This window comes from Calonectris borealis, chromosome 14, assembly GCF_964195595.1.
Source record: "Calonectris borealis chromosome 14, bCalBor7.hap1.2, whole genome shotgun sequence".
Taxonomy (NCBI): Eukaryota; Metazoa; Chordata; class Aves; order Procellariiformes; family Procellariidae; genus Calonectris; species Calonectris borealis.
Window position 1 is genome coordinate 21,807,186 of NC_134325.1, and position 24,053 is coordinate 21,831,238.

A 24,053-nucleotide genomic window follows, 5' to 3' on the forward strand; every position below is an offset into this window, starting at 1 on the left:
TGCCTTTCTGTCTGTGGAAGGTGGTGGTACTAGGAGAGACTTGTGGGTCAGGGGGAAGGAAGGGGTGGGCAGAGGAGGAGTGCAGGAGTCAAACAGTAGCACTCTGCAATCAGCCGCTGAGCATCCACGCTGTTCCCTCACAATCTTGGGGGGGGGCTCTGGGATGTCACTTGTGGCTCCTGCGTCAGAAGATGTGGAAGGTCTCCAGGGCCATGCTGAGGCACAGGGAAGGGTCTTGACCATTCCATCAGGAGCGTGTGGGCACTGTGGGAGAGCTGGGATGTCTGGAGAGGGGCTGAATGGTGTGTCCTCCAACTCTTTCCCAGGCTGGAATGGGGGGTGGTTTGCTGCATGTTGCACGGACCCCCGAGGAGCGTGCATCTCCCCTGGGAGTGACACGTGGGGTGTGCATTGGGTGTCTCTGTCAGATGCAGGAGATAGCCTGCTCAGGGCCTGGCACGGGAGGGGTGGGTGGACATATGGGATCCCGGCAGTGGGAGATCAGTCTAGTAACAGGCCTGTGTGTTTCAGAACGGCCGTTTCTTGGGCGATGCTGACCTGGAAAGGCAGAAATATCCAGATCTGAAGCTCAACGGGCCGCAGGTAAGGGGAGCTGAGCCCTCTGGCTGTGGGCAGCCTGCTTGCTGGGTGGGGGCTGCCAGGGCAGGGCTCCGGTGTCCCCACCCTAGCTGTTTCCAATGTGGCCGCCCTGGCTTGAAGGGGCTTTGGTTTTGGGGTTGTTGGTACCCCCTCCCATGCAAGAGGATATCAAGGCTCTCTGAGAGGTGAGATTTCTTGGCTGGCTGACTCCAGAGAGGCCCATGTTGGCGGCGGGGGGCTGACTGCCTGTCCCTTGCTCCCCTCAGGACCACAGCCATCTCTTGTACAGCACAATCCCCAGGATGCAGGACCCGGGCCAGATTGTGGAGGAGACATACACCATGGAGGAGGACCCAGAAGGGGCCATGTCGGTCGTGTCTGTGGAGACATCAGACGATGGGACGACCCGGCGTACAGAGACCACGGTACAGGCCTGGGGAGATCATGGAGGGACAGGGCTCTGGCCAGGGACCCTGATGGCTGGGGTGCCACAGCAGTGATGTCTGCCAGCTTGCCGTGCTGTGAGCTGAAACAGGGTGTGAAAACTGCCTGGAGTAAGGTGCTGGGCTGGAAGGGGAGTCTGGGGACGCAGGGGTGTGGTGGATTTCCTGATGGGAGGGTGTCCTGCACCTGTCCCTCTAGGTGAAGAAAGTGGTGAAGACCGTGACCACCCGGACGGTGCAGCAGGTGCCGGTGGGGCCTGATGGGTTACCTTTGGAAACCTCCCCTATCACCAGCAACTATGTCCAGACCATGGACAGGAACTTCCGCAAGAACGGCAACGGGGGCCCCGGCAGCTACCTGAGCCAGCCGGGCACAGCCACCCTCCCTCGTAACTACCACTACCCCGATGGCTACAGCCGCCCCTACGAGGACGGCTACCCGGGCAGTGATCACAGCTATGGCAGCCTGTCCCGTGTCACCCGCATTGACGAGCGCTACCGCCCCTCCATGGACACCTACCGGGCCCCCAGTCGTCAGGACATCTACGGCCCCCAGCCTCAAGTGCGTGTCGGGGGCAGCAACATGGACCTCAACCACTTCCACCCCGAGCCGTATGGCCTGGAGGATGATCAGCGCAGCGTGGGCTTCGAAGATGTGGACTATGGGCTTATGTCTGACTACGGCACGGCCAGGCGGGCAGGGACCCCGTCTGATCCTCGGCGGCGGCTCAGGTTCGTGGCAGGAGGCACTGGGGCGGGGGATGCTGTGGGGTCCCTTTAACTTCACCCTCTTTGGAGGAAGGTTGATCGCAGAGATGATACCATGAGCTGAGTCACACGCAGCTCATGCAGGAGAAAACTTGCATCCGCTTCTAATTGTTTGCTTAATTGGTGGTTAAAACTCAGTGCTAATTGAGCTGGTCGTCCTGCAGCAAGGAGTTCCACTGGGTGGTTGGATGTAGCTCCGGGCCCTTCACTCTCTGTCACCCATTCTGCTAGTGGGACAGCAGGCTCATCTGTGTCCCAGCCTAGCTTATCCTGCTGGGAATCGTGCCTGATTCGGGGTGTGCAGCGCAGCCCCACATCAGAAGCAGCAGCAGCCTCATGATTGCGCTCTCGCCGAGCTGAGAGCAGCCCCGGGGAGTGGTGCTGAGCCCAGGGCTGGGGTGAGTGAGGCTCAGCCCTGCAGTGCCTCGGGGAGCGTTGCTGCAGCATGGCCCTTGTGTGGGGCAGGGCAGGGCGGGAGAAGCTGCTCAACCTGTTTGGCGGCAGCAGCTTCTCCCCCTCGTGATCGGTGGCTCCTCCAGCCTGTCTGCTGAGCAGCTGCCCCACCAGGCTGCGGCTGCCCTTCGGCAGGCAGAGCGGGGTCTTGGTGGTCCTTTAACCGCCCTGCCAGGCACGCGGCCGGGTATCCTGGGATGTTACGTGCCTGGGGCCATGACTCCCGTAGACTGCTGTCTTGTGCCAGCTGTGTCTCTTGCACAAACGCTGCTGCTGTGTGCTTAAGCCTCTCAGCCTGCTCCGCTTGCTGCCTGGGCTGTCAAGTGGGATTTGGGGCGGTGCTGGAGACGGGCTCAGAGGGTGGTGAGGTAGGAATGGAGCGAGGGGCTGAGCCTGGGTCCCAGAGATGGGGAGGGGGCTGCGTCAGTAGGCTAGGATGGATGTACATCTCCTGAGTGCCCTGGGAGCAGGAGGGCAGGTAAGGCTGAGCACAGGCTGCTTAAGCTCCTAGGGCATAAAACAGAGGCAGGAGGGAGAGACCTGAGGGAAAGGAGGCTCTTGCCAGCCCCTGCCGGAGATCCGCCCGTCTCGAGGCACGTACTGTAAATCCACGGTACTTCTTGGCTGCTGAAGGGACTAAAGGAGGAGCTTTGTCCTTCCAGCTTGTGCCAGCACAAGTGTTTCTGTTGCTGTGCTGAACCAGTCAGGGCGGTTGTTCACCCAGATTGATTTCCCTGGCCTGCCTCGCCTTGTGAAGCTTGGGCAGGCAAGGCTGCTGCCCCCGCTGCCTGCACCGACTCAAGCAGCTTGCGAGAAGCCAGTGTTAACAGTTTTGAGCACGTGGCCATCATGGCTAGCCCCTCAGCGAGCAGCTTGGGCAGAAGGGGTTAAGCAGGCATGTCAGACCCGTGGCTGCTTCGCTCCAGCCTGGGGCTGTGGAGGGAGTGAATGCCAGCCAAGACAGAAGGCTCTGGCTTGCAAGCCTTCTGTGGGTTCATGTCCTGCCCAGCATGCAGGGGCAGGAGCCCTCCCTGGATGGCCAGGTCTGAACTGCTTGGCCTTTGAGATCATGAGTCCTCTCTGCTGGGCTGGATGGTGTCCATGTTCCTTCTGCCCCTCCAGATCCCGGAGGACAGGAGTTACAGGAGCCAGGTGCAGGAGCTGCAGCCGGGTGGGAGGCTGAGGGATTTGAGTCACAACAGAGGGAGAAGGTCCCACTTCCAAGCACGGCCAAGGAGCAGCCCTGGTGGAGATGTCACCTTGTCCCGCAGGGATGGGCAGGGTTTGGAAGATGGGTTGGTGTGGCCCATGAGCAGGCTGTCCTTCCCCAGGCAGACTGATGAAGATTGCAGCAGTCTGTAGAATCCAGGTGCTGTTGAGCTTGGCTTGTTCCCTGTGTTCTCAGTTACCATCCGTGCTCAGCTGCCCGGCTTGCAGGAATGGGAACAAACGAGATCAGCATCCCCCCTACCTCAGAGATGTTTGTCTTGAGTGTGGGCCTGGCAGTTAATGACTTCCTTCAGGGAGGCAGCTTGCCAGGCACACGGGAGATGGAGTGCGTTGAGCCGAGAGACGCAACGTGTGCTGGCTGCTGTTGGCTCCAAAGCGTGTGGGTCCCCTCTCCTGTGGCTCTTCTCGGAGATCCCCCTCTGCAGGGGCAGAGGGAAGGGGGAGTTCGGTGGTAGCGCAGGCTGAGCTCCCCGCTCCCTGCCAGCCCCATCTTGCCTGGAGGTGCAGGGGGGGATCCAGCACTGAAAGACCCTCGCGGCTGGGCAGGAGCTCCCTTTCAGGGCACGTGAGTCTTGGCATGGGAGTGAGGTCAGCTGCTGGCTGCGTTGACAAGCATTGGGTGGCTTGTTTGCAGCACTGGCACTCAGCTGCATCTTGCTCCTGCCTTGTCCTACTGCGGGGATGGTGTTGGTGGTTGGCGTGGTGCACTGAGCACTGTGCGCCGCGGCAGCAGGGAGCAACTCCCCGGGGCAGCTGGGCTCCTTGGCATCTCTTAGTAGCCAGGCTATGTGGCAAGCAGCACATTTCCCCGTCAGGACATGCCGAAAGCCAACCTCGCAGCCCACTGCCACCATCTCTGGTGGTGCGGTGTGGGCAGCTGTGCAGCAGCACCTGAGGGGGATGTGGCTGTGAGATGGCTGCCACCTGGAGTTGGTGGTTTTGGCAAGTCCTGTACCAGAGGCTGGAGGGGAAGCGGTGGCATAAGGAGCAGAACCTGCTACCACCCTTCGTTGCAACTTCCCCTGCCTGCTCAGGGGCAGGGGGCTGCTTGCACCTGATTTGGGAGCTCAGAAAGTGGCTGAGCAGTCCCCAGGGCAGATGTGAGCCAGAGGATGCTACCTCATCTTGGACCCTGGTTGTGCGTCCCCAGTGCCCTGGCACAGCAGGGGTAACAGCAGCGGTCAGGCCCCTCCGTTTAAGTGCCAAGTCCCCTCCTATCCCCTTCTGTTGGAAATCGTTGGATTCCTCTGCCTGGGTGGGGGAAGGATTATATTGCCAGTGGCTACAAAAATAGGGTGAGAATCTGGGATTTTGTGTGGTGTGTGTTCTGAGGGTGTTAAATGTCACCTTGGAGCATGGGAGACTAGTTGCATTTTCTTGCAGCTTCCATATGCTTGTTGGGGCTCATTCCCAGTGCTGCTAGGTCTGTGGGTGAACTGTCCCTCACCAGGGCAGGGGGTGTGGGACCAGAGCTCTTCCCTGTGCCTGTCCTGGGAGCAGTGAGTATGATCCCTGGAGCTCAGGTGTCTCTTGATGCCCAACTAAGCCTGTCCCCTGGGCAGCAGTGCAACTTGTGCATATTGCCGGGCACCTGCAGGCAAAAGAGTTTGAGCCCCATCCTGGGTAAAATTCTTTGTTCTAGCTCTGGTGCTCTGAAATAATGGCAGTGGCTTGGTCTGGCAGCAGTTTGCGTGTCCTGGGCTGCTGTGGGGTAGCTGAGGTGATGGGGTGCAGTGTTGGACACAGCCAGACGCTACAGCAGAGCACTGGGTGGCCTGAAACTGGACTCTGGGTGCTTGCTGCACCCACACAGTGCTGGTGTAATGGGCCTGGGGAACTCCTGGGTGATTTGCTCTCACAGCAATCTGTTCTGGTATGAACTTGCCCTCTAGTGGCTGCAGGCCCAAATAGTGGTGGGTTTTGTGCCTCTGAGGCCGGCTCCTGCCTCTGTGGAGGTTATGCAGAGACCAGGATCCTCTGACCCAAAGCTAAACCCAGTGGGTAGGTGGGAAGGGACTGGAATAGCTGTTGACACTGCCTTCTCCTGAGGAACAACCGCCTGCTTCCTGAGCAGGCCTGGGGATGCCTGGGGGGTGACCTCCAGCTGGACCCTGCATGGGGAGCAGGAAGGTGCCCCAACACTGGCTCCCAGCCCTTGACGGAAGTCTGCCCGGTGCTGGTGCACTCCAGCAGGGTAGTGCTAACTAGACACTGTGTGCGCTTCAGCCCATCTTCTGGTGGGTTGGAGGGGGCACAGCATCCCCCCTCCCGTCTAGGGCTCGTGCTGACACCTGCTGTCTTCTCTCCTAGGAGTTATGAAGACATGCTGGTGGATGAAGTGGCCCCCGACCGGTACTACTGGGCCCCCCTGGCTCAGCATGAGCGGGGTAGCTTGGCTAGTCTGGACAGCCTGCGGAAGGGAGGTCCGGCCCCTGGTAACTGGCGCCAGCCAGAACTTCCAGAGGTAATAGCCATGCTGAGCTTCCGGCTGGACGCCGTCAAGTCCAACGCAGCTGCCTATCTGCAACACCTCTGCTACCGTAATGACAAGGTGAAGACGGAGGTGCGCAAGCTGAAGGGCATTCCTGTGCTGGTGGGATTGCTAGACCACCCCAAGAAAGAGGTGCACTATGGTGCCTGTGGAGCCCTCAAGAACATCTCCTTTGGCAAGGACCAAGACAACAAGATTGCCATCAAGAATTGCGATGGGGTGCCCGCTCTGGTGCGTCTGTTGCGGAAGGCCCATGACATGGACCTCACGGAGGTCATCACAGGTAATGGCTCCAGGGAGGAAAGGAAGGGCTAATCTGTTGGGTGAGGGATGCACAGTGCAGGTTTTTAAGCCCACATGGTCTGATTTATCACCTCCTGCTTGTGGCATTGCAGGAACACTGTGGAACCTGTCCTCGCACGACTCCATTAAGATGGCCATTGTGGATCATGCACTACATGCCCTGACTGATGAAGTTGTCATTCCCCGCTCAGGCTGGGAGCGGGAACCCAACGAGGACTCGAAACCCCGCCATATCGAGTGGGAGTCGGTGCTCACCAACACGGCTGGCTGCCTTAGGTATGGGAGGGGGGCTACCAACTGCTGGCAGAGAGCTGGCGTGGGTTGGGGCTGCTGTAACGCTCCTGCTAGCTTTCTGGGATTGCTAAAGGAGGTCTGCAGAGGAGCTGCTCTCCTAGGACAACTACTGGTGATGTAGTCCTTGACTCCAACCATATCCTGGGTTGCATCAAAAGCAGTGTGGCCAGCAGGTCGAGGGAGGTGATTCTGCCCCTCTACTCTGCTCTGGTGACACCCCTCCCTGCAGTAACTGCGCCCAGCTCTGGAGCCCTCAGCACAAGAAAGGCATGGACCTGCTGGAGCGGGTCCAGAGGAGGGCCACGAAAATGATGAGGGGGATGGAACGCCTCTGCTATGAAGAAAGGCTGAGAGAGTTGGGGTTATTCAGTGTGGAGAACAGAAGGCTTCGGGGAAACCTTATTGCAGCCTTTCAGTACTTAAAGGGGGCTGATAAGAAAGATGGGGACAGACTCTTTAGCAGGGCCTGTTGCAACAGGACAAGGGGGAATGGTTTTAAACTAAAAGAGGGTAGATTCAAACTAGATATAAGGAAGAAATTTTTTACAATGAGGGTGGTGAAACACTGGCACAGAGGTTGCCCAGAGAGGTGGTAGGTGCCCTGTCCCTGGGAAGGTTCAAGGTCAGATTGAACGGGGCTCTGAGCAACCTGCTCTAGTTGAAGATGTCCCTGCCCACGGTTGGACTAGATGACCTTTAAAGGTCCTTTCTAACCCAGACTATTCTATGGTTCTATGATTTTGGAGGTGTTTCTCTCAGTGGAGGGGAGCTACAGGAGTCTCTCTGGTTTGAACTCTGCTGGGTGTGGGCTGTTCCTCATGTGCCCTCAGCTGTCTCTCCCATGACGGTTCTCTCCTGTGTGCTAGAAATGTGAGCTCAGAGCGGAGCGAGGCCCGTCGGAAGCTGCGGGAATGTGATGGGCTGGTGGATGCCCTGATCTACATTGTCCAATCTGAGATCGGCCAGAAGGACTCAGACAGCAAGGTACCACAGCGGGGGTGTTGTCGGGGCACATGTAGAGCTCTGCCCTTGTCAACCAGCTCTAGCAGTGCTCTGCTGTTCATGGTGGCTGAAGCTGGGTTCATCCCAAGACAGATGAAGAATGGACTGGGGGAATCTTCACCAGGGAGGGATTTGATCTGACAAGACTAGCTTGGGAAAACCCAGTGCAGGCTCACGCCTTTCCACAATCTCCGCTTGGGAAGAGAGTGCCTGTGTGGGGTGTGACCTGGGTACTGTTTGACCAGAAGGTATCTGGCACTCAGCCTGCAGTTTGCAGTAGGAACGTTGGCCCTCCAGCAGGGGTCTAGTGGGTCACTCATCCCCATGCTGGTATCCCCTGGCTCAGGGCTCCCTGATCTGCCTTGATGAGGCGTTGGCTTGAACTTTCCTTGAGATTTTCCTTGGACCTTTCGTGCTTATGGCAGAGAGATTTTTGGCCCAGCAGAGTATGAATTCATGCCAGCAGAGCTGGCCATGCCTGCTTTGGGATGGGGGTATGCTCCAGCTCCATCTGAGATGGAGCTGCATGTCCCCCTTGGCCTGGCTCTGGGTTGCAAGCTGTGATGGGGCGCTTGCTCAGAGACATGGGATGGGCATGTGCTGCTCCAAGTCAAACTATCTGGCTTTCTCTCTAGCTGGTGGAAAACTGTGTGTGTCTGCTGAGAAACTTGTCCTACCAAGTCCACCGTGAGATCCCCTATGCTGAGCGCTACCAGGAGACACCTCTGGCCCCTGCCAACAATGCTGGGCCCCATGCTGCGAGCTGCTTTGGTGCAAAGAAGGGCAAAGGTTTGTTGGGTGGCAGCAGCATGGAGGGAGGTGGGATAAAGACAGATCTACTGCAGTGGACCTTGAGGGTGGTCTGGGGTCTCTGTGCTCCTATCTGGCATCTCTTAAGTGAAGGCTAAACTGCAGCTTTCTCTGGAGACGTAGTGGTCCATGCCTCCCCTGGCTTTGGGAGCTACTGCTTGGCTTACCCAAAGCATTTGACACAAGCTAATGGTGGGTTTCTGTGGTGGTGGGATGGTGATGGATAGATGTCCACTAACTCCACACCTTCCCTTTTCTCCTGTGTTGCCCCTTCCCCTTCCCTTTGCTTTCTTGCCAAATGATCTGCCCCATGATGCTGTCGGCACTTCTCTCCTCCTGCCTCCCCTCTCTCCTGTCCTTCTCTCCGCTTCGCCAATAGACGAATGGTTCTCCAGAGGTGAGTGCACTCTTGGTTTTAATTTTTCCATGGTTTGATTGGGTACTTTCTCTAGCTCTCTTTGTTCCCCCTGCAGTTGGGCACGTACTGCCTGCAGCGTGGCTAATGCCCTTGACGCCCCCTCCGGGGACATGCTGGTAGCTTGGCTTCAGCTCACCTCTGGGCTTGTTCTTGTAGCAAGTGGCAAAGAGCGGTTGGGCTGAGATGGGTGGGAAGAGGAGATGTCTCATGCCTCTCTGCTTGCCCTTTGAAGGTAAAAAGCTCCCAGAAGACCCTGGTGCCGATACAGTGGATTTTCCCAAAAGAACAACTCCAGCCAAAGGTATGTTCCTCAGTGTGTTTGTGTAGGGCTTGGGTGTGCAGGGCTGCTTCTCCACGAGCCGTCCAGGAGAGGAATGAGTAGAGTTGATTTCCCATTGAAGTGAGCCTCTCAAATGGGCAGAGGTTTGGTTTGGAGGAGGTATGTTTCTGGCTGCCCAAGTGCCTGTTAAAACACTAGCTCTGCCACAGACAGTTGTGAGGATGCTTGCTGTGCTTGGAGGTCACCACTGCCTCAAGACAGGCTACCTGGGGGGCTGCAGAGGAAACTATTGCCCTAGGGACTGAGGGACAGCATGGTGACACAACCCTGGGAAGGGTAGCCCTCTCTGGTCGTCTCAGACTTCTCAGCACAATTGCCCTCTTGTCTGCTCTTCTCTCCTGGGCATGAAGAACAGGCAAGATTTAAAGTCAAAAAAACCTGCCTTAAAGTGTTCTCCAGCACGAGCATGAGGAAGAGTCATTCCAAGAAGCGTCTCGGGGCAGGTGTCTCACCGCTTAGAGGGCTGTGAATCTCAGCCCCTCTCTGGCTGGCCAAGCAGTGGGCATTAGCCCAGGGCTTGAGTTCAATCCTTCTGTCCCAAAACACCCTGTGGTTCCTGGAAGGACTCTGCTCCCAGAGGTATGAAGAGTCAAGCTAGAAGAATCACAAAGAAACTTAGGACAGACCTGACTTTGTGAGCAGCTCAAATATGTGGCGGTGGCTGTTCAGACTGACCTGTGGGAAGAGTCAGCACCCATCTCTGGTAGAAGCCCAAGAAGCCACCTGCTCTGTCTTTGGGGGCTGGGGACATCCCTCACCACAGCTGAGGACAGAGAGCAAGATGGAAAACCTGGCCTCGCAACTGGAAACTGCAATCTCACCACTGCTGTAGAAGTCACTTCTGGGCATATGTTCCCATGGAAAAAGGGTTAATACTTGAAGGCCTGATCCCTGCCTGCTTGCTAGGGTACTGGAGAGCTGGAGACCTGCTGCCTTCAGTATCTGAGTGTGAGCTGAACCCAAGCTTCTTCAACGTGGTGTTGGTGGCCACTTGCTTGGGGTGTTTCCTCTTCCTCCTGCTGAGAGCGTGGGCTAAGCCTTTTGCTACCACAGCGGCCAGCTGCGAAGTTTAGTGCCTCACCACGTGCCCTTGGCTGCGTTGGGTATTTCTCAGCCAGGCATTATACTGAAATTGAGGTCTCCTTGCTGATGGCAGCAGTGCTGCGGCTCAGCCCAAACCTCTCCTGAGCTGCAGCTGTGCGTGGGGGACTGTGGGCAGCAGCCATGGCATCCTTGATCAGGGCTGGTGCTGGGGGCTGGGGTTTCTGGTACTGCGGGGCAGCCTGGCCCCCTCTGTACCAAGGATCCAGCCTCCAGGGAGCAGTGAGCCTGGGTAAAAGCTTCCAGCCTTGTCTGCCCAGCAGTGCTCCTTTGAATGAGTCAGATGCTAGCAGAGCCCTTAAGTAAGTTCTTCCTACCTGTGGTGTTCTGGCAGGCTACGAGCTCCTCTTCCAGCCAGAAGTGGTCCGGATATACATCTCCCTTCTAAAGGAAAGCAAGACTCCAGCCATCCTAGAGGCTTCAGCAGGAGCCATTCAGAACCTGTGCGCTGGCAGTTGGACGGTGAGCGCCTTGTGGAGCTGGCCATGTCCACATTCATCTGGGTTGCAGGGAAGGGGGCCTTGGGGAGCAGGGAGCATCACCCTTGGGGTACCAGCAGAGCTGTAGTTGGCCAAGGCTCTGCTGTTTCAGGCAGTTCTCTTTGTGCATGGCTCACTGCCCAAGAAGATACTGTTCAGCAGCACAGTTCGGGTGTGGACCAGGTCTCTCCTGTGCTGTTAAGGGTGCTGTGCTCCCTGCCAGCTGTGTCTTCCCAAGGGCTGCCTGTCTGTGTTGCTGCTTGCAGCCAGCTCCCTGACATTCCTTCCCTTCTCTAGGCTGGGGGCAGGGGAATGAAGGTTTGGGGCCGCTCTACAGCCCCTTGACCTGCATTCTCTTGGTGTGTATGGAAAGACCATCTGGGAAATCTGGCTTGCCTGGCCTGCAGGGGGGCTTCAGGACAGTAATGGGATCTTTGCAGTCTGTCTCACCGTGGGTGAAGCCAGGACCCTCAGTTCCTAAGATGAGGGTGGGTGACAAGGCTCCCAGTGGTGTCCCCAGCCCCAGGAGCGGGGAGAGACTGTGCCTGCCCAGGTTACATTGTGGTGCTCTGCCTCTCCCCTGCAGTATGGCCGGTACATCCGCTCGGCGCTGCGCCAGGAGAAGGGACTCTCCGCCATTGCTGACCTCCTGACCCATGACAGCGAGCGAGTGGTGAAAGCAGCGTCCGGAGCCCTGCGCAACCTGGCTGTCGACTTGCGTAACAAAGAGCTGATAGGTGAGGGCTGCAGAGGAGAGGACACCATGTTGTCTGTATCCATCCAGGTTAGGCAGGAACTTCCTCCTGATCTTGGCAACTGAGGAAGTGCGTGGGCATGGCGTCAGCCCAGTGTCTGTCTACTGCTCCTCTCTGAGTAGTATGTGCTGAGCTCTGCTGAGAGGGACATCAGAGTTGGTCAGCTGTCCCTGATCCTTCTGCAGTGATTTTTTTTTTCCTTGTAGTCCTCTTCCTCGCTTGCTTATGCCCAGCTCTTTCCCCTTCCCAGGTAAACATGCCATCCCCAATCTAGTGAAGAACCTGCCTGGAGGCCAGCAGACCCCAGCCAAAAACCTCTCTGAGGACACAGTGGTGTCAATCCTCAACACCATCAATGAAGTAATTGTAGACAACCTTGAGGCTGCCAAGAAGCTGCGGGAAACGCAGGGGATTGAGAAGTTGGTGCTGATCAACAAATCTGGGTAGGTGCTGCTTGAAGGGTAATGCAAGGGGCAGAGAAGGGCTTCTCCAGGAGCTTCCTCGAGGCCATGGGTATTACCAAACATCTCTTCCTTCACCTCTTTCTAGGAACCGCTCAGAGAGAGAAGTCCGAGCAGCCGCCCTCGTCTTGCAGTCAGTCTGGGGATATAAAGAGCTGCGGAAGCCCCTGGAGAAGGAAGGCTGGAAGAAGTCGGATTTCCAGGTATGGGGATGGGACAATGGGTAGGGGCTGGGGCAGTAGGTAGGGTCCTGCAGCAGGGAGAAGGGTGTTCCTGGTGCTCAGCAGTACTGGATTTCAGCTCTTAACTTACTGGTGGGATTGGAGACCTTTGAAGGTTTCCCCTCTGCCATTTCTCAGTGGATGGCTGGCAGGAAGTCTCTACTAAGGAAGAAGCACTCTGTAAAGCTTTAAGCCCTGGGTCCCACACATAAGCGTGCAGATCTGCAGGCAGGAAAGTTTGCAGTACTAAAAGCCGCTGTGGCAGTGCTGAAGAACAAGGTTCTCCAGGGCTCAGTTTCTTTTCCCCAAAAGCTGGGACTGTCCTTACTGCTTAAGGGCTGGGTGCTGCCCCAACCCAGTCCAGGCAGGCCACCTCCACTCTAATGTGGGTGCAGCCATGGGCTCTGGAGCACCCTCTGGTTGCTTCAGGGCCCTTGCTCAAGGGCTATGGGAGGGTTCCTGGGTCCGTCCCGGTGTCGGGGGCTGGAGGGGTAGGATATGCTGATGGGGAAGGAGTGTCTGGGCCAGGGTGTGAGTGGTCACTGTCTGATACTCCAGGTGAACCTGAGCAATGCCTCTCGGACCCAGGGAGGCAATTCGTTTGATGACAGCACCTTGCCTCTCATCGACAGGAACCAAAAAACAGGTATGTGCCTTCCCTTCAGCACCACTGCCATCCTTCCACCTTGTGGGTACCCAGGACAGCCAGTTAACATATAGGTACTGTAGCATCCTTGGGTCAACAGTGCTGCGGCTGCAGCTGTGCCTGGGCTCCTCTAGCTGGGGTAGGCAGTGGTTCCTCTGCCTGCTCATGGCTGCAGGAGCTGTGTCTTATCTGCTGCTCTCCCATGCTTGTAGACAAGAAATCCTCCCGGGAGGAGATCCAGATGAGCAACATGGGGCCAGGTAGGAGAGGGACTGGAAGGGGGGCATCTTGCCTGCTTGGTATGCTGGGAGGGGGCAGAGCTCACATCTCCTATGGGGATAATGCTGCCTCCCATGGAGATTACATGACTGACTGTCCCCTCTCCTGCTCCAGACAACTATTCCACACTCAATGAGAGGGACCACAGCAGGACACTGGACCGATCTGGTGACCTTGGAGATATGGAGGTGGTGAAGGCAGCGCCGTTGATGGTGAGCAGCTCTTCCTAATGAGGGAAGAGTCAGTGGGACTCGGGTAGGAGATGACACCTCACTGTCCTGGTTGGCAGGCAGAGGGGAGAACTGGGCTCCCACAACTAACACCCCACCCCGCTCCATCGCCCCTACTAACCCCCGTGTGTCTGCAGCAGGAGGAGGGGCAGGAATCGCAGCCTGAGGTAGAGGAGGCGGAGGAGGATGCTGCCGTGTTTTCCCCCATGTTGGTATGTCCCGCAGTGTCCTGCCCAATCTGAACAGCGGTGACAGATCCTGCTGTGCTGTTAGGGGTGCTTTGGCCAGCCAAATTCTGCTCTGATCGCTGCTGCCTGCAATTGCTGCCTGATCCATCGAAGCCATGATCATGCCTCCACTGCTCGCTCACTCTCTGGGCGTGCTAACGTCTCTCCCTCTCTCTCCACAGCAGAAGATCTAGCTGCCGTCCCCACCTCCACTCAGTTTGGGTTGATAATATATTATATATATAAATATATATATATAACTTTTCATGGTGGAATGGACCGACTTTTACCTTGTCTTATTTTTGGATTTTTTGCTGGACTGTTTGTGCCAACTAGCCAGCCAAATGACTGGGCCTGGTCGCCCTGCGGCAGCCCGGGCCACTCTGCCTCCTCTAGACCGCTGCACCTCCCCGTTCTGGGACACCTCGACCGATAACTCTTCCTCCCTGTCCTCCACCACCTCCTCCCTCCAGAGAGTAAAACCCTCCTGCCTGACTCTGCCGGATCAACCGGCGTGGATGCTGCAAAAGGACTCCAGATCTCTGCCTTGACCAGGAACTGCCTTCTCTCTCATGCCTTCCCTCTGCTCGGAGATGTCTGCAGGAACAGAGATTGGGACCTCACTCGCCGCCCTTTTTTTGTTTGTTTTAGGTTTGTTTGTTTGTTTTGTGCCTATAGGATATATTTTTGTGCGGGATCATTCTTCATCCAGGGCCATGGGGACAATGGGAGCATCCCTCCCTGGTGGTGGTGGGACCAGGGTGAGGGGGCTGGTGTCATGGGGGGGGTGAGGGGAAGGAAAAACAGCAATAACTTCCCTTGCTTTGCTCTAGATGAGGCTTTGGGGACATGGGAAGGGGGATCTGGCTCTGGATCCTGCGGAGGGGTCTGGATGGGGCTGCTGGCCCCCACCCGGTGACTGTGTGAGGAGGGATCCTTATGTGGGGAAGATGGTCAGTGCAGGGAGCTTGGGATGGATCTCCCCGCATGGGAGGTGACGGGTCCCTGTGGAAGGAGGAGATGCGGCGGGGCTTTTGGGGAGAGGCAGGCTTCTTGGGGCACACTGTGTGTGAGGTGTGAGGAGCAGGTGCTGGCAGGGCTGCAAGCGGGTAGAGCCAGGATCCCCCCCTCACCGCCACGCACCAGCTGCCTGTGGCAGTGCCCCTCTGACTTTCTCTTGACACGTGCCTTTCTTTTGCCACTGTGAAATAGCTCTTTAAATCGTACTGTCTGGCTTCTTTGCTGGGGAAGGGGTGTTTCCTGGGTTTCTGGCAGGGCTGAGCGCTTGCTTTCCCTGCCAGGAGCCTTAACTGTCTGCAGTGGGGCTGGAAGCCTGTTTTTGGGGGGATCCCAGCCCCCCTGCCCTCACTGATGGGGTGCAGGGCTCTCATCTGCAACCTGTCCTGGGGAGACTGGGCTGCCACAAGGAGTTAGGACATACACATCCTCTTCCTCTCTGCTGTGGTGGGGGGGGACTTATCTAAGTGCTGTGATCTTTTGGGGAGCCCTTGGGCTCCCTATGCAACTGGAAGCCTCTGTAGGAGGCTGCAAACTGGAGCGGGAGCCCTCCCCAGCCTAGGGCTCCCCCCAAACCATGGGCTTACGTGGGGAGCGGGGAGGCTGTAGCAGGCAGAACTGGTGCCTTGCTCCTGCCTGCTCCTCTGCCCGAAAGCACCTCCCAGCTCTGCTCCCTGGCTCCAGCCCCACCTCAGCTCAGTTTGGTTTTGTTCTGGGGTCTAACTCTTCTCTTTTCCTTTAAATATGTAAAACACTAATTCCTTTTTTAATTTTTAATTCCAAATGAACCAAAAAAAAGCTTCCCCCTTCTCTCCTCCCCTGCCCTGGCTCTCCTGGGCCACCCCTGCCCTGGCGGGGAGTGGGGCTGGGGAGGAGGGGAGCAGGGAGCAACAAGCCGTTCCTTGTCTGATTCCTGTGCACACTCTTGTAACGCTTTTAAAACAAAATGATTTTTTTATATAAATAAAGTTTTTAAAGTGTGTCTGTGTGCCTTCCGCGTAAGGCTGCTACCTTTACCTTAGCATTTTTAGCTTTGCAGTTGGGACCAAGTGTCTTCCAGGGGCAGGGCTGTGCTCTTGAGTGTTGCTTGGCTGTGCGTGGCTCTGAAAGATGCCACTTTGTGACAAACACTCTCGTGGGCTAGAGTGACATTTCCTTCTCTTTCTAGCAAAAGATTAGAGGAAAAACAAAAAGCACAAAAGCAACCATTTTTGCAGGGTGCTTGGGGCTGCTCAGGAGGTAGCTGAGAGCCCTCCCTTTCCCCAGAGCATCAGGGCTTCCTGCTGGGAAGCCTTTCCCTGAATTTTCCCTCTCTTCTGGTGGCTGGTAGACTTTGCACAAGTGAAGAAATACCGTAATTTCTCTAGTGCTGAGTGCATCCTTCAGAAACCTGCCTGGGGGAGCTCTCTGGAGCAAGGGCTGCTCCTGCAGGGCACAGCTAGGCTCCAAACATGTTCATCCCTTCCTGGGGAATACTGAAGCCAGGCCGAAACACCCTGTTAACTCACTTCGCTTTCACCCGTGTGTGCGTGTGAACATAAATACAGAAAGAAATTCTGTAAATTTGTGGAAATACCTTTTTGGAAGCAGTTTTCTGGCTTCTGCTTCAAACCAGCTTTTTTCTGAAGCTGCGTTGTTGTTGGAAAGATTTCGCTGGGGCTCAGAGCAGCTCTCTTTGCCCTGTGGTAGCAGGATGTGGGTCTGTGGTGACGCAGGGCTGGGGCAGTGCTGGTTTCCTGCATAGTGCAGCACGGCTGGAGCTTGAACTGCTCCCCCAGGGAGGCTGGGGTGGTTGTCCTCTGTGTTACAGGGGAAAGGCAGCTGGGGCAGTCGCCCCTGGCTTGCAGCACCCTGGGAGATGGGGACCCAATGCACCCGTGGGTGGTGGGGAGCACTGATGGATGCACCTGGCTATGGGGGGCTTCAGCACTCCCACCTTGCCTTGCACCCTTGTCCCCAAAGCCACCAGTGAGCGGAGCAAAGGCAGGGCCAGGTGTTTTATTGCTTCAGGTGGAGGGGACAATGCCCAGGACATGTGGCTTGGCAGTGACAATGCCAAGAATGTCTTGGGGTGGAGGAGGACAATGAATGATGCCCAGGATGTCTGGCTTGGCAGAGACAATGCTGGGGACATTTGGCTCAGCAGGACCAATGCCAGGGACATTGATGGGTGGGACAATACAAGGGATGTTTGGCTCAGCAGGGATGATGCCAGGGATGTTGATGGTGGGGACGATACCAGGGACATCCAGCCGGGCAGGAAGGGTGGCTGTATGCCAGAGGGCCGGGGGTCAGAGGAAGAGCTTGTCATGGCAGGCCTGGCAGTACATTTTGTTGCCATGCTCGCGGAAGGTGCCTTTCTGCAGCTGGCCCAGGCAATAGGCACAGATGAAGTGCTCAGGGTGGTACTTGCGCCCCGCGGCCGTGATGCAGCGGCCGGTCACAGGGCGGCCACAGCCGTGGCAGATGCTGCCCTGCCGCTGGTGGAAGTGCAGCTCACAGTAGGGCCGACCCTCCAGCTCGAAGAAGGAGCCGCTGGCGAAGCCACTCAGGCACTCCTGAGGGGGAAGGAGACGGAGAAGGCTGGCACGGCCTTGGGGACATGCTCACCCCTGCGTCCCTGCCGGCCCACTGCCCACTCACCGCACACACGAAGCACTCGGGGTGCCAGACGCCCTGCAGGGCTGACAGGTAATTGTCCGTCACGGGGCGCTCGCAGCCCTGGCATTTCGGGGCAAACATGGCCAGGAAGTCCTGGCGGCAGTACGGCTTCCCGCTCCACTCGTGGAAGCCTGCGGGGAGGGCGTTGGGATGGGCACCCACCTAGTGGGGGGCTCGCAATGGGGGGCAGTGGGGCATGGCCATGGGGGTGCCCAGGATAGGAGGCAAGGCAGGCAAGGGAAGGACCGTGGGGGGATGTTGGATGGGGCAATGGGTGCAAGGGCTGGGCTATGGGAGGAATATCTGGAGTGGGGGCAATGGGGGCAGGAGCGGGACCCCCACACCCGTCCCCTGGGACATACCGTCATCTTCAAATGCCTTCCCGCAATGGGCACAGAAAAAGTGCTCGGGGTGCCAGGTCTGGTCCAGGGCCGTGAGAACTTTCTGCAGGAAGAGGCGAGGTGAGTCGTTCGGTGGCGGCGGTGGCTGGCGTGGGAGGCCGGGGGGGGGCTTACCTCACGGATGGGGCCGGCACAGTAGGCGCAGTGGGGAGAGAAGGCCTGGTGGTAGTCCTCCTCGCAGTATGCTTGCCCGCCCCGCTCAAAGAAGGGCTGGCTGCCCAGCCCCTGCCCGCAGCGGGCGCAAGTGAAGTGCTCGGGGTGCCAGGTTTTGCCCAGGGCCGTGAGCACCTGCAGGAGGCGAGGGCAGTGAGAGCAGGTCCAGGGGAGGCCGAGGGGAGAAGGGCACCAGGATGGAGGCGCAGGGGCTCACCTTGCCGGCGATGGGCTTGCGGCAGGTGGCGCAGATGCCAGTGGGGGCAGCTGTGATGCCCAGCTCCTGCAGGTCCCGGGTGAGGCTGCCTAGCATGTTGTCCAGCGAGGGCTCCGCTGGCACCCTGGCTCCCTGCCCTGCAACCGCTAGCTGCGGAAGGAGAACGGTGAGGGCCAGGTGAAGGTCAAGCCCCCAACCTCCTTTCCCCCAGGGACAAGGCTCACCTTGCTCTGCATGTGGCCCAGGTCGGCCAGGAGCTCGTCCAGCTGCTGGGCGGCCGCCGTGGGTGGGGGCAAGGGGAGCAGAGGCTGCAGGACCGGTATGGGGCTGCTGGTTACAGCAGAGAATGATGCTGCGGCTTCCACCCTGCGAGACGCTGCCCTTTCCCCACAGGCCACAGCAGGGCACAGGGGGCCTCCCTGGGGACATGCTGGCTGGGGGCGGTCACGTGCAGCGGGGAGGGGGCTGCTGGAAGCCTAGCCCTCACCCCAGCACTGCTGCAGGGATGCAGGATACAACCCCCCACCCCACCTTGCAGAGGGTTTTTTGGAGGAACATGCAGGAAGCCAGGTGAGCCCAGAGGACGTGTCCAAGCAATGGAAAGGGTAGCCCCAGATAGCTTTGCCTCCCATGGCCACATTTTACCTATACGCTGTCTTCAAAGCCTCTCCTGGAGGCTGAGCTCGAGGCGGCAGCTGCACCTGGAAGGAGAAACCCTTGCAGCCGAGCCTGCAGGATGCTCCCCTGGCACCCTTCACTGCCTGCCTGGCACCACCACCCCTGTCACGAGCTGAGCAGGGTCTTAGCTGCCAGCCCCACCATCTTGAGGCATTACCTTCAGGGTCACCGAGGCAAGCGGCTCACAGCCGAAGCTTGGCGCCTGCAGCATGCAGTCCTTGGACGCTGGGTGAGAGCTCTGCTCCAGTTCTGCCAGCAAAGCATCTGCATGGAGAGACCCAGGTCGGCCACCCCAGCCACAGGCTGCCCTCCCTGCCTGTGCACCCCCCAAGTAGCCTTATGCCACTCCTCAAATCTCAGAAGCAAAAGTAGTGTCACAGCAGCTTCTGCCAGCCAGGTGCTAGGGCCCTGAGGGGCTGTGGTGGCCCTGAGCACCCTCACCCAGACCCCCATCCCCAGCGCAGGATGCGCCAACCACACTGTGCAGCCTTCCTGAAGTGTGGGGGGCCCGCTGGCAACAGGGGTCCTGCTTCCCCCGCACACCATCTCTGGCTTACGAAGAAACATCCACCAGCCCGTAAATTCATCCCAGCACAAGCCCTGGCATGGGAGAGCTAAACCTCGGTGCTTTCTGCGCACCCAGAGCAGCGCTTCCTGCAGGGAGGGCAAAGCACTTTCTCTTTCCACTTTTATCTCGCCACCTTGGCCGTCCCTCAGCATCTTGCTGCCCTCATGTCGGGCAATGGGGGGGATGCCCCCCACAGCGCGGCTGCTTCCCTCACCCTTTCTCCCCCACCCTGGGCCAGGGATGACTCCCAGCACCCTTGGATGTCGTGCCGCACCCTTGGGCTGCTCTGCCCCGTTGCGTGCAGCCAGGATTGCATCACTGCCACAGCCCAGTTTCCTGCCTCTCCATTTTTGGCCAAGCGCTCACTCGGCCACCTGGGTACCGTTCGTCCCCTGAGATGGGGGAGGTACGGCAGGGAGTGTGGCTCCATTGCTGCCCCCTCTGCAGCATCCCCACCTGACTCTGAGGTAGAGGAAGGACAAGGCTCCCCCAAGACGCTGAAGGTATGACCCTGTACCAAGCCTGGGCGCGGGACTGGCTCCAGGGGGGTCCGGCTTACCTAAATCCTCCATCCTGCCTCGGCATGGGGTCCCAGCGGCCGGGGGGCTGGGGCTGGGGCTGGGACAGCACCTGCAGGGCGGCGAGCTGGCAGGCTGGGCTGTGGAGGCTTTCGGTTCCGGTCTCCAACCTCGCCTCCGCCTGCCCCCAGGGCTGGGGTTTGTCGCTCGGGGGTTTTCCTTTGTGGGTTGTGCGCTATGCGCCACGTGTGACAGGCAGCAGGCAGTAAGCGGTGGCAGAGGCTGGGGCGAGAGGAGCCGAGAGCAGCCCTGGGTTGGGGCCCTGGGAGAGGGAAGAAACTGGCCAGCAGGTTGTCCAGGGAGCTCCTGACTCATAAAAACATCCGAGCTCCTTGGGCTTCTTGGCTGGAAGCCAGAGCGCATGTGTCCTGTAGACCCAGGCCCTTTCCAGGAGCTACCAGCCACATGTGATGAGGGATGGCATCCCGGTGCCAGGTGGAAATGCCTTTGTGATGGCATTGATGAAGGCAGGCACAGGACCTGCAGTGCTGGCATGCTCCAACACAGCCTCGCCGTTTGGCGGGATGCTTTTGGAGCCTCATCTTGGATTTCCAGGTAACAGCAAATCCCTTTGTGTCAGAGCCAGCATGAGCGCAAGGACTGGGCTCACTGCAGCAGTGCAGGCGGCAGTGGCGCTGCTGAAGCTGGTGGCTGTGCTACATTCTCCCTGCATTAACGCCTTGGGCCACTTAAAAGTTTCCCAGAGATGCCACGCATGTGGCTGCTGGGCATAGCTCAGCCCTGACGCTGCAGGCATCAGGATACACCCGTTCAGCGCGTTACCGCCAGCCAGGCACAACACCCAGCAGCAGATCGGAGCAGTGATCTGTGCTGGTAATTTGAGTGATTTACCCACCATTGGAACTTTTCTGCTTCTCCCGAGCCAGACGGCTTCAGTCTCCAGGCACCGCATGCAGCCACTTCAGGTGATAAGCCTGCGACCACCTGAATGTGTGTCTTGAGGCAGGAGCAATGCAGATGTTTCTGGCAAAGACACAGGTTGAGGTGGCAGTCTGCGTGCCCCTGAGACGCAGGCACGGGTCCCTCGCTGTTCGGGACCATTTGGGAAGACAGACCCACAGGTACTGCTGTTATCCCTACTCCTACGAGGGTGATCTAGTGATATTTATGGCTTGGCTTTTTAGCAGAGAAATCTTTTGGCACCACTGAGAGCAGCCAGTGGATGTTGGAACAGCTCCAACGGACCAATTAGTAATCTGGGGTGGGGGGATGAAGTGAAAGCTGCTGCAGCAGAGAGAGGTAAAGAACTGGCATATTAATTGCACCAGTGGACAGGGTGCAGGAGATGGTAGTGCAATAACGCCTGCAATCAAAACATGCCCCAGACCTGAGGTGTAGACATCTGGGATGACATGGCAGGGGAGCATGGCACCAAGATGCTCTCCCTGTCCCACCACAACCCTCCAGCTCCAGTTTCCCTCCCAGAGCTGCTTTTCCAACCTGCTGCAAAGAGGGTTTCCCCACACTGCTGCACTCCCCCTTGCTGGTCTATCATCCCATCACAACACCCCTGCCTCACTCTCATTAGAGCCGGGTGTGGTGATTAGTCCTAGATGGTGTGTGCCGGGGAGGCCACGTTTGGCTTGACATGTCCTTTGTGCTCTTGCTTGGGTTTTTGAAGGAGGCATCACCTTGTAGGTGCATGGATAACATACCAGCCCTACGCAAGCTCGCAAGCTTCACTGTGTCCTTGCTAGGCTCCTTCTGAGTTTGGGCTACCCAGGGGTTTCAAGGATGCTATAAAAGCCTTGGGAGCAAAAGTTATGAGCCACACAGCCACAGCCCATGGCTCCCTGCTGCTTCTCCTGCGGGTGTGCGACACTTCTTGCAATGTCTCACCTCTGCCACGCCTCCCATGCCATGGGCATCTCTTTGATCTCACACCCATACTCTCTGGCTTTGCGTCTCTCCTGCCAAGCCTCCATTTCATCTCCAGGGAAGAGGCTTGCTCAGAAAAAAACAACCATTCCAGATAAAGCCAAATAAGCCTGTTTTTTCACAGCATTGCCAGGCGAGAGGAGCCCCAGTTCTGTGTGCAGCTTCACCATGGCAGCTTTCTGCCTCATTGGGAGAGCTTTCAGCAGGTCCTCAAAGAAAGGCTTGTAATCAAGCACTGCACTGCCTCCAGATGTGTGATTTTCCACAAAATGGCCCAGAAACACAAGATGTGGCTGCTTCAGAAATATTACTGATCCTGGGGAAGGAGAGGTTCACGTCAAGGCCAAATAAAAGCAAGTGGGTTTCTGTGGCAGCAGAGCAGCAGGATGCAGCCATCCGTCAGCACCTGGAAGAGGTCTGCAGTTGGCACCTGTAAACATCCTTGTGGGCACCTGCAGGCTCTGTCGCTGGCTGGGCTGAGCCTGCTCCTTCCAAGTCCATCCTCTCCATGAGTCCACTAAACTCCTGCGCAGCGGAAGCTGCAGCACCCTGCGCAGCTGAGGAATGAATGCTTGCTGCACAGGTCAAGCTGACGCCGTCTTGGCCACCTGTTCTCACACATTGCTGATCCCATCTGCACCATCAGGGTGAATTGGGGTTGAATTAAGCCCCTTTGTACCAAGCTGGCACGCTGAGGTTCACTTAATTACTGACACATCATGTTGGTGACAGCTCTTTTGTTATCTGCTCACAGTAGGGACATCCAGCAGGGCACCTTCTCAGGAAAAGCCATGTGGGATGCTAAACTATGAGTCCCATGACATGTTCCAGGACAAGCAATACTGAGAACTACCCAAAAGACAAGATGAGGCACTGCTTGGGTCACTCTCTTATGGCTGCTTTGAGACAGGATTATTGTGTCAGACACTTCCCTTTCTGCAAATAACAGAACTTTCCTGTCTGCGGAAGGTTTCGGGTTATTTTTAGACTTCTCAGCGATTTACTCTCCCCCTCCAGTGATAATGTGAGCCTTAGTGTAAACAAGTATCTGGAGCTGTAACTTCGTATTACAAAATTTCCCATCATAAAACACAAGCCCAACAGATGCAAATGTCTGAGCTGTGTCCTGATCTGAGCTGTATTTCTGTGCAATTCTTTAGCCAACCTATTTGAACAAGAATTAAGCAACACCACGCCTTGCCTACAAAGGAGAAATCAATCACAACAGCAACTTGAGAATAACTTCCCACATCGAGACTGCCTAGTTCGAAATAAAACTGATTTTATTTAAGAATAAATGCAAAGTCATTTCATGACTTTCAGAGAGTATGGGTTAACTGCAGCAGAACAGTTAGTTTGGAACGTGATGTCAGTTTTCCAGCTAGACAAGTCCTTGGGGAGAGAAAGAGTATTTTCAGCCACTTACAATACAAACAGCAGTAGCAGACATTACTTAAAGTCTTGCTGAGATTTCCTTCTTGAGAAGAGAAACATTTCAACTGAAGGAAAACTAACAGATGAACATTGAACTGACAAAAAGCAAGAGCCAGCCAAACCGCCTCTGTGCTGAAAATGAGCCTCAAACCAGTGAGGTAACCAACTCCGGAGAAAGTTTGTACATAGCCGTTAAAAAATGCCGCTGCTGAGAAAGCACACTGCCACAGCTTCTGCAGGAGGCTGAATCGGCAGCCTCTTGCCTTGGACTGGAAGGGACAAAAAGAATCCCTGTGCGAGTATCTTGACCTTTTCTAGTTCTTTAACTTTCATGTTAGGATGTACTCCTCTTCCCCATGGCCTGGTGTCTTTGCCAAGAGGAATCAGACCGTACAGAGTTCTCCACAATAAGATGGTTTATTAGAGCACTCTCAGGAACTGAAGAATGGAGATTTGGACACACTTTTGTTTTCAAAAGTGTCATACATAATAAAGCTTAGGACTTGAAACTCAAAAGCGGGAGGAAATAAAAGGCAGACCGAGTCATCTCACTGATGGGTATCAGTTTACCAAATATGATTTACCAGCTGAATGCCTCAGGCTCTTTGAACTCCCTTTTATTTTTGCTGTCTGTAGAGAGGGGATGAAGAGCACCTCGTTCTGCTACTGTGGTGGGGCACCCTTCCCAGAAGGGCACTGCACACCCTTGAAACAAACAGTGAATGTGAAAGCCGGCTTATGCAGAGGAGCTTTCCCCTTCCCAACCTCGCTGTAGGGGCACAAGGAGCAGTACACCGATCTCAGGAAGTGCAGCGTGGCCTGCGGGTCGTGGCCTGCTCCCAGGCAGAGGATGCAACGGTCGTGCTTATCTGTTACCGAGATCCTGCACCCGCAGG

General features: G+C 56.9%; 2 protein-coding genes across 9 annotated transcripts in view; one reads left to right on the forward strand and one right to left on the reverse strand.

Annotated features, from left to right (window-relative positions):
* The window catches only part of CTNND1 (catenin delta 1), a 32,826-nt gene extending 17,276 nt beyond the window's left edge, over positions 1 to 15,550 (forward strand). For 2 of the 7 annotated variants that reach the window (XM_075163789.1, XM_075163784.1), the window contains 18 exons: positions 532 to 603; positions 867 to 1,025; positions 1,243 to 1,775; positions 5,805 to 6,268; positions 6,381 to 6,564; positions 7,449 to 7,566; positions 8,220 to 8,373; positions 8,774 to 8,791; positions 9,045 to 9,113; positions 10,588 to 10,715; positions 11,319 to 11,469; positions 11,738 to 11,930; positions 12,037 to 12,151; positions 12,728 to 12,815; positions 13,028 to 13,075; positions 13,209 to 13,306; positions 13,462 to 13,536; positions 13,734 to 15,550. In XM_075163789.1, coding sequence (XP_075019890.1) covers positions 903 to 1,025; positions 1,243 to 1,775; positions 5,805 to 6,268; positions 6,381 to 6,564; positions 7,449 to 7,566; positions 8,220 to 8,373; positions 8,774 to 8,791; positions 9,045 to 9,113; positions 10,588 to 10,715; positions 11,319 to 11,469; positions 11,738 to 11,930; positions 12,037 to 12,151; positions 12,728 to 12,815; positions 13,028 to 13,075; positions 13,209 to 13,306; positions 13,462 to 13,536; positions 13,734 to 13,745 — 2,571 coding nt within the window. In that variant the 5' untranslated portion in view covers positions 532 to 603; positions 867 to 902 and the 3' untranslated portion in view covers positions 13,746 to 15,550. Of the gene's footprint in view, positions 1 to 531; positions 604 to 866; positions 1,026 to 1,242; positions 1,776 to 5,804; positions 6,269 to 6,380; positions 6,565 to 7,448; positions 7,567 to 8,219; positions 8,374 to 8,773; positions 8,792 to 9,044; positions 9,114 to 10,587; positions 10,716 to 11,318; positions 11,470 to 11,737; positions 11,931 to 12,036; positions 12,152 to 12,727; positions 12,816 to 13,027; positions 13,076 to 13,208; positions 13,307 to 13,461; positions 13,711 to 13,733 lie in introns of those variants that run through there. The other 5 variants (XM_075163785.1, XM_075163787.1, XM_075163788.1 and 2 more) reach the window with 5 other exon arrangements.
* On the reverse strand, positions 14,211 to 20,212 carry LPXN (leupaxin). Of its 2 annotated transcripts, none has more exons than XM_075163791.1 (9): positions 19,806 to 20,212; positions 18,836 to 18,942; positions 18,646 to 18,701; positions 18,225 to 18,327; positions 18,001 to 18,150; positions 17,745 to 17,918; positions 17,592 to 17,673; positions 17,212 to 17,360; positions 14,211 to 17,126 (listed from the first exon to the last, which is right to left on the reverse strand). In XM_075163791.1, the coding sequence occupies exons 1-9, from the start codon at positions 20,185 to 20,187 to the stop codon at positions 16,860 to 16,862; spliced, it is 1,470 nt and encodes a 489-aa protein (XP_075019892.1). In that variant the 5' UTR covers positions 20,188 to 20,212; the 3' UTR covers positions 14,211 to 16,859. The 2 variants fall into 2 exon arrangements, with proteins under 2 accessions (XP_075019892.1, XP_075019891.1); XM_075163790.1 differs by having other exon boundaries at positions 18,225 to 18,330.
* Between the last annotated feature and the right edge of the window lie 3,841 nt (positions 20,213 to 24,053).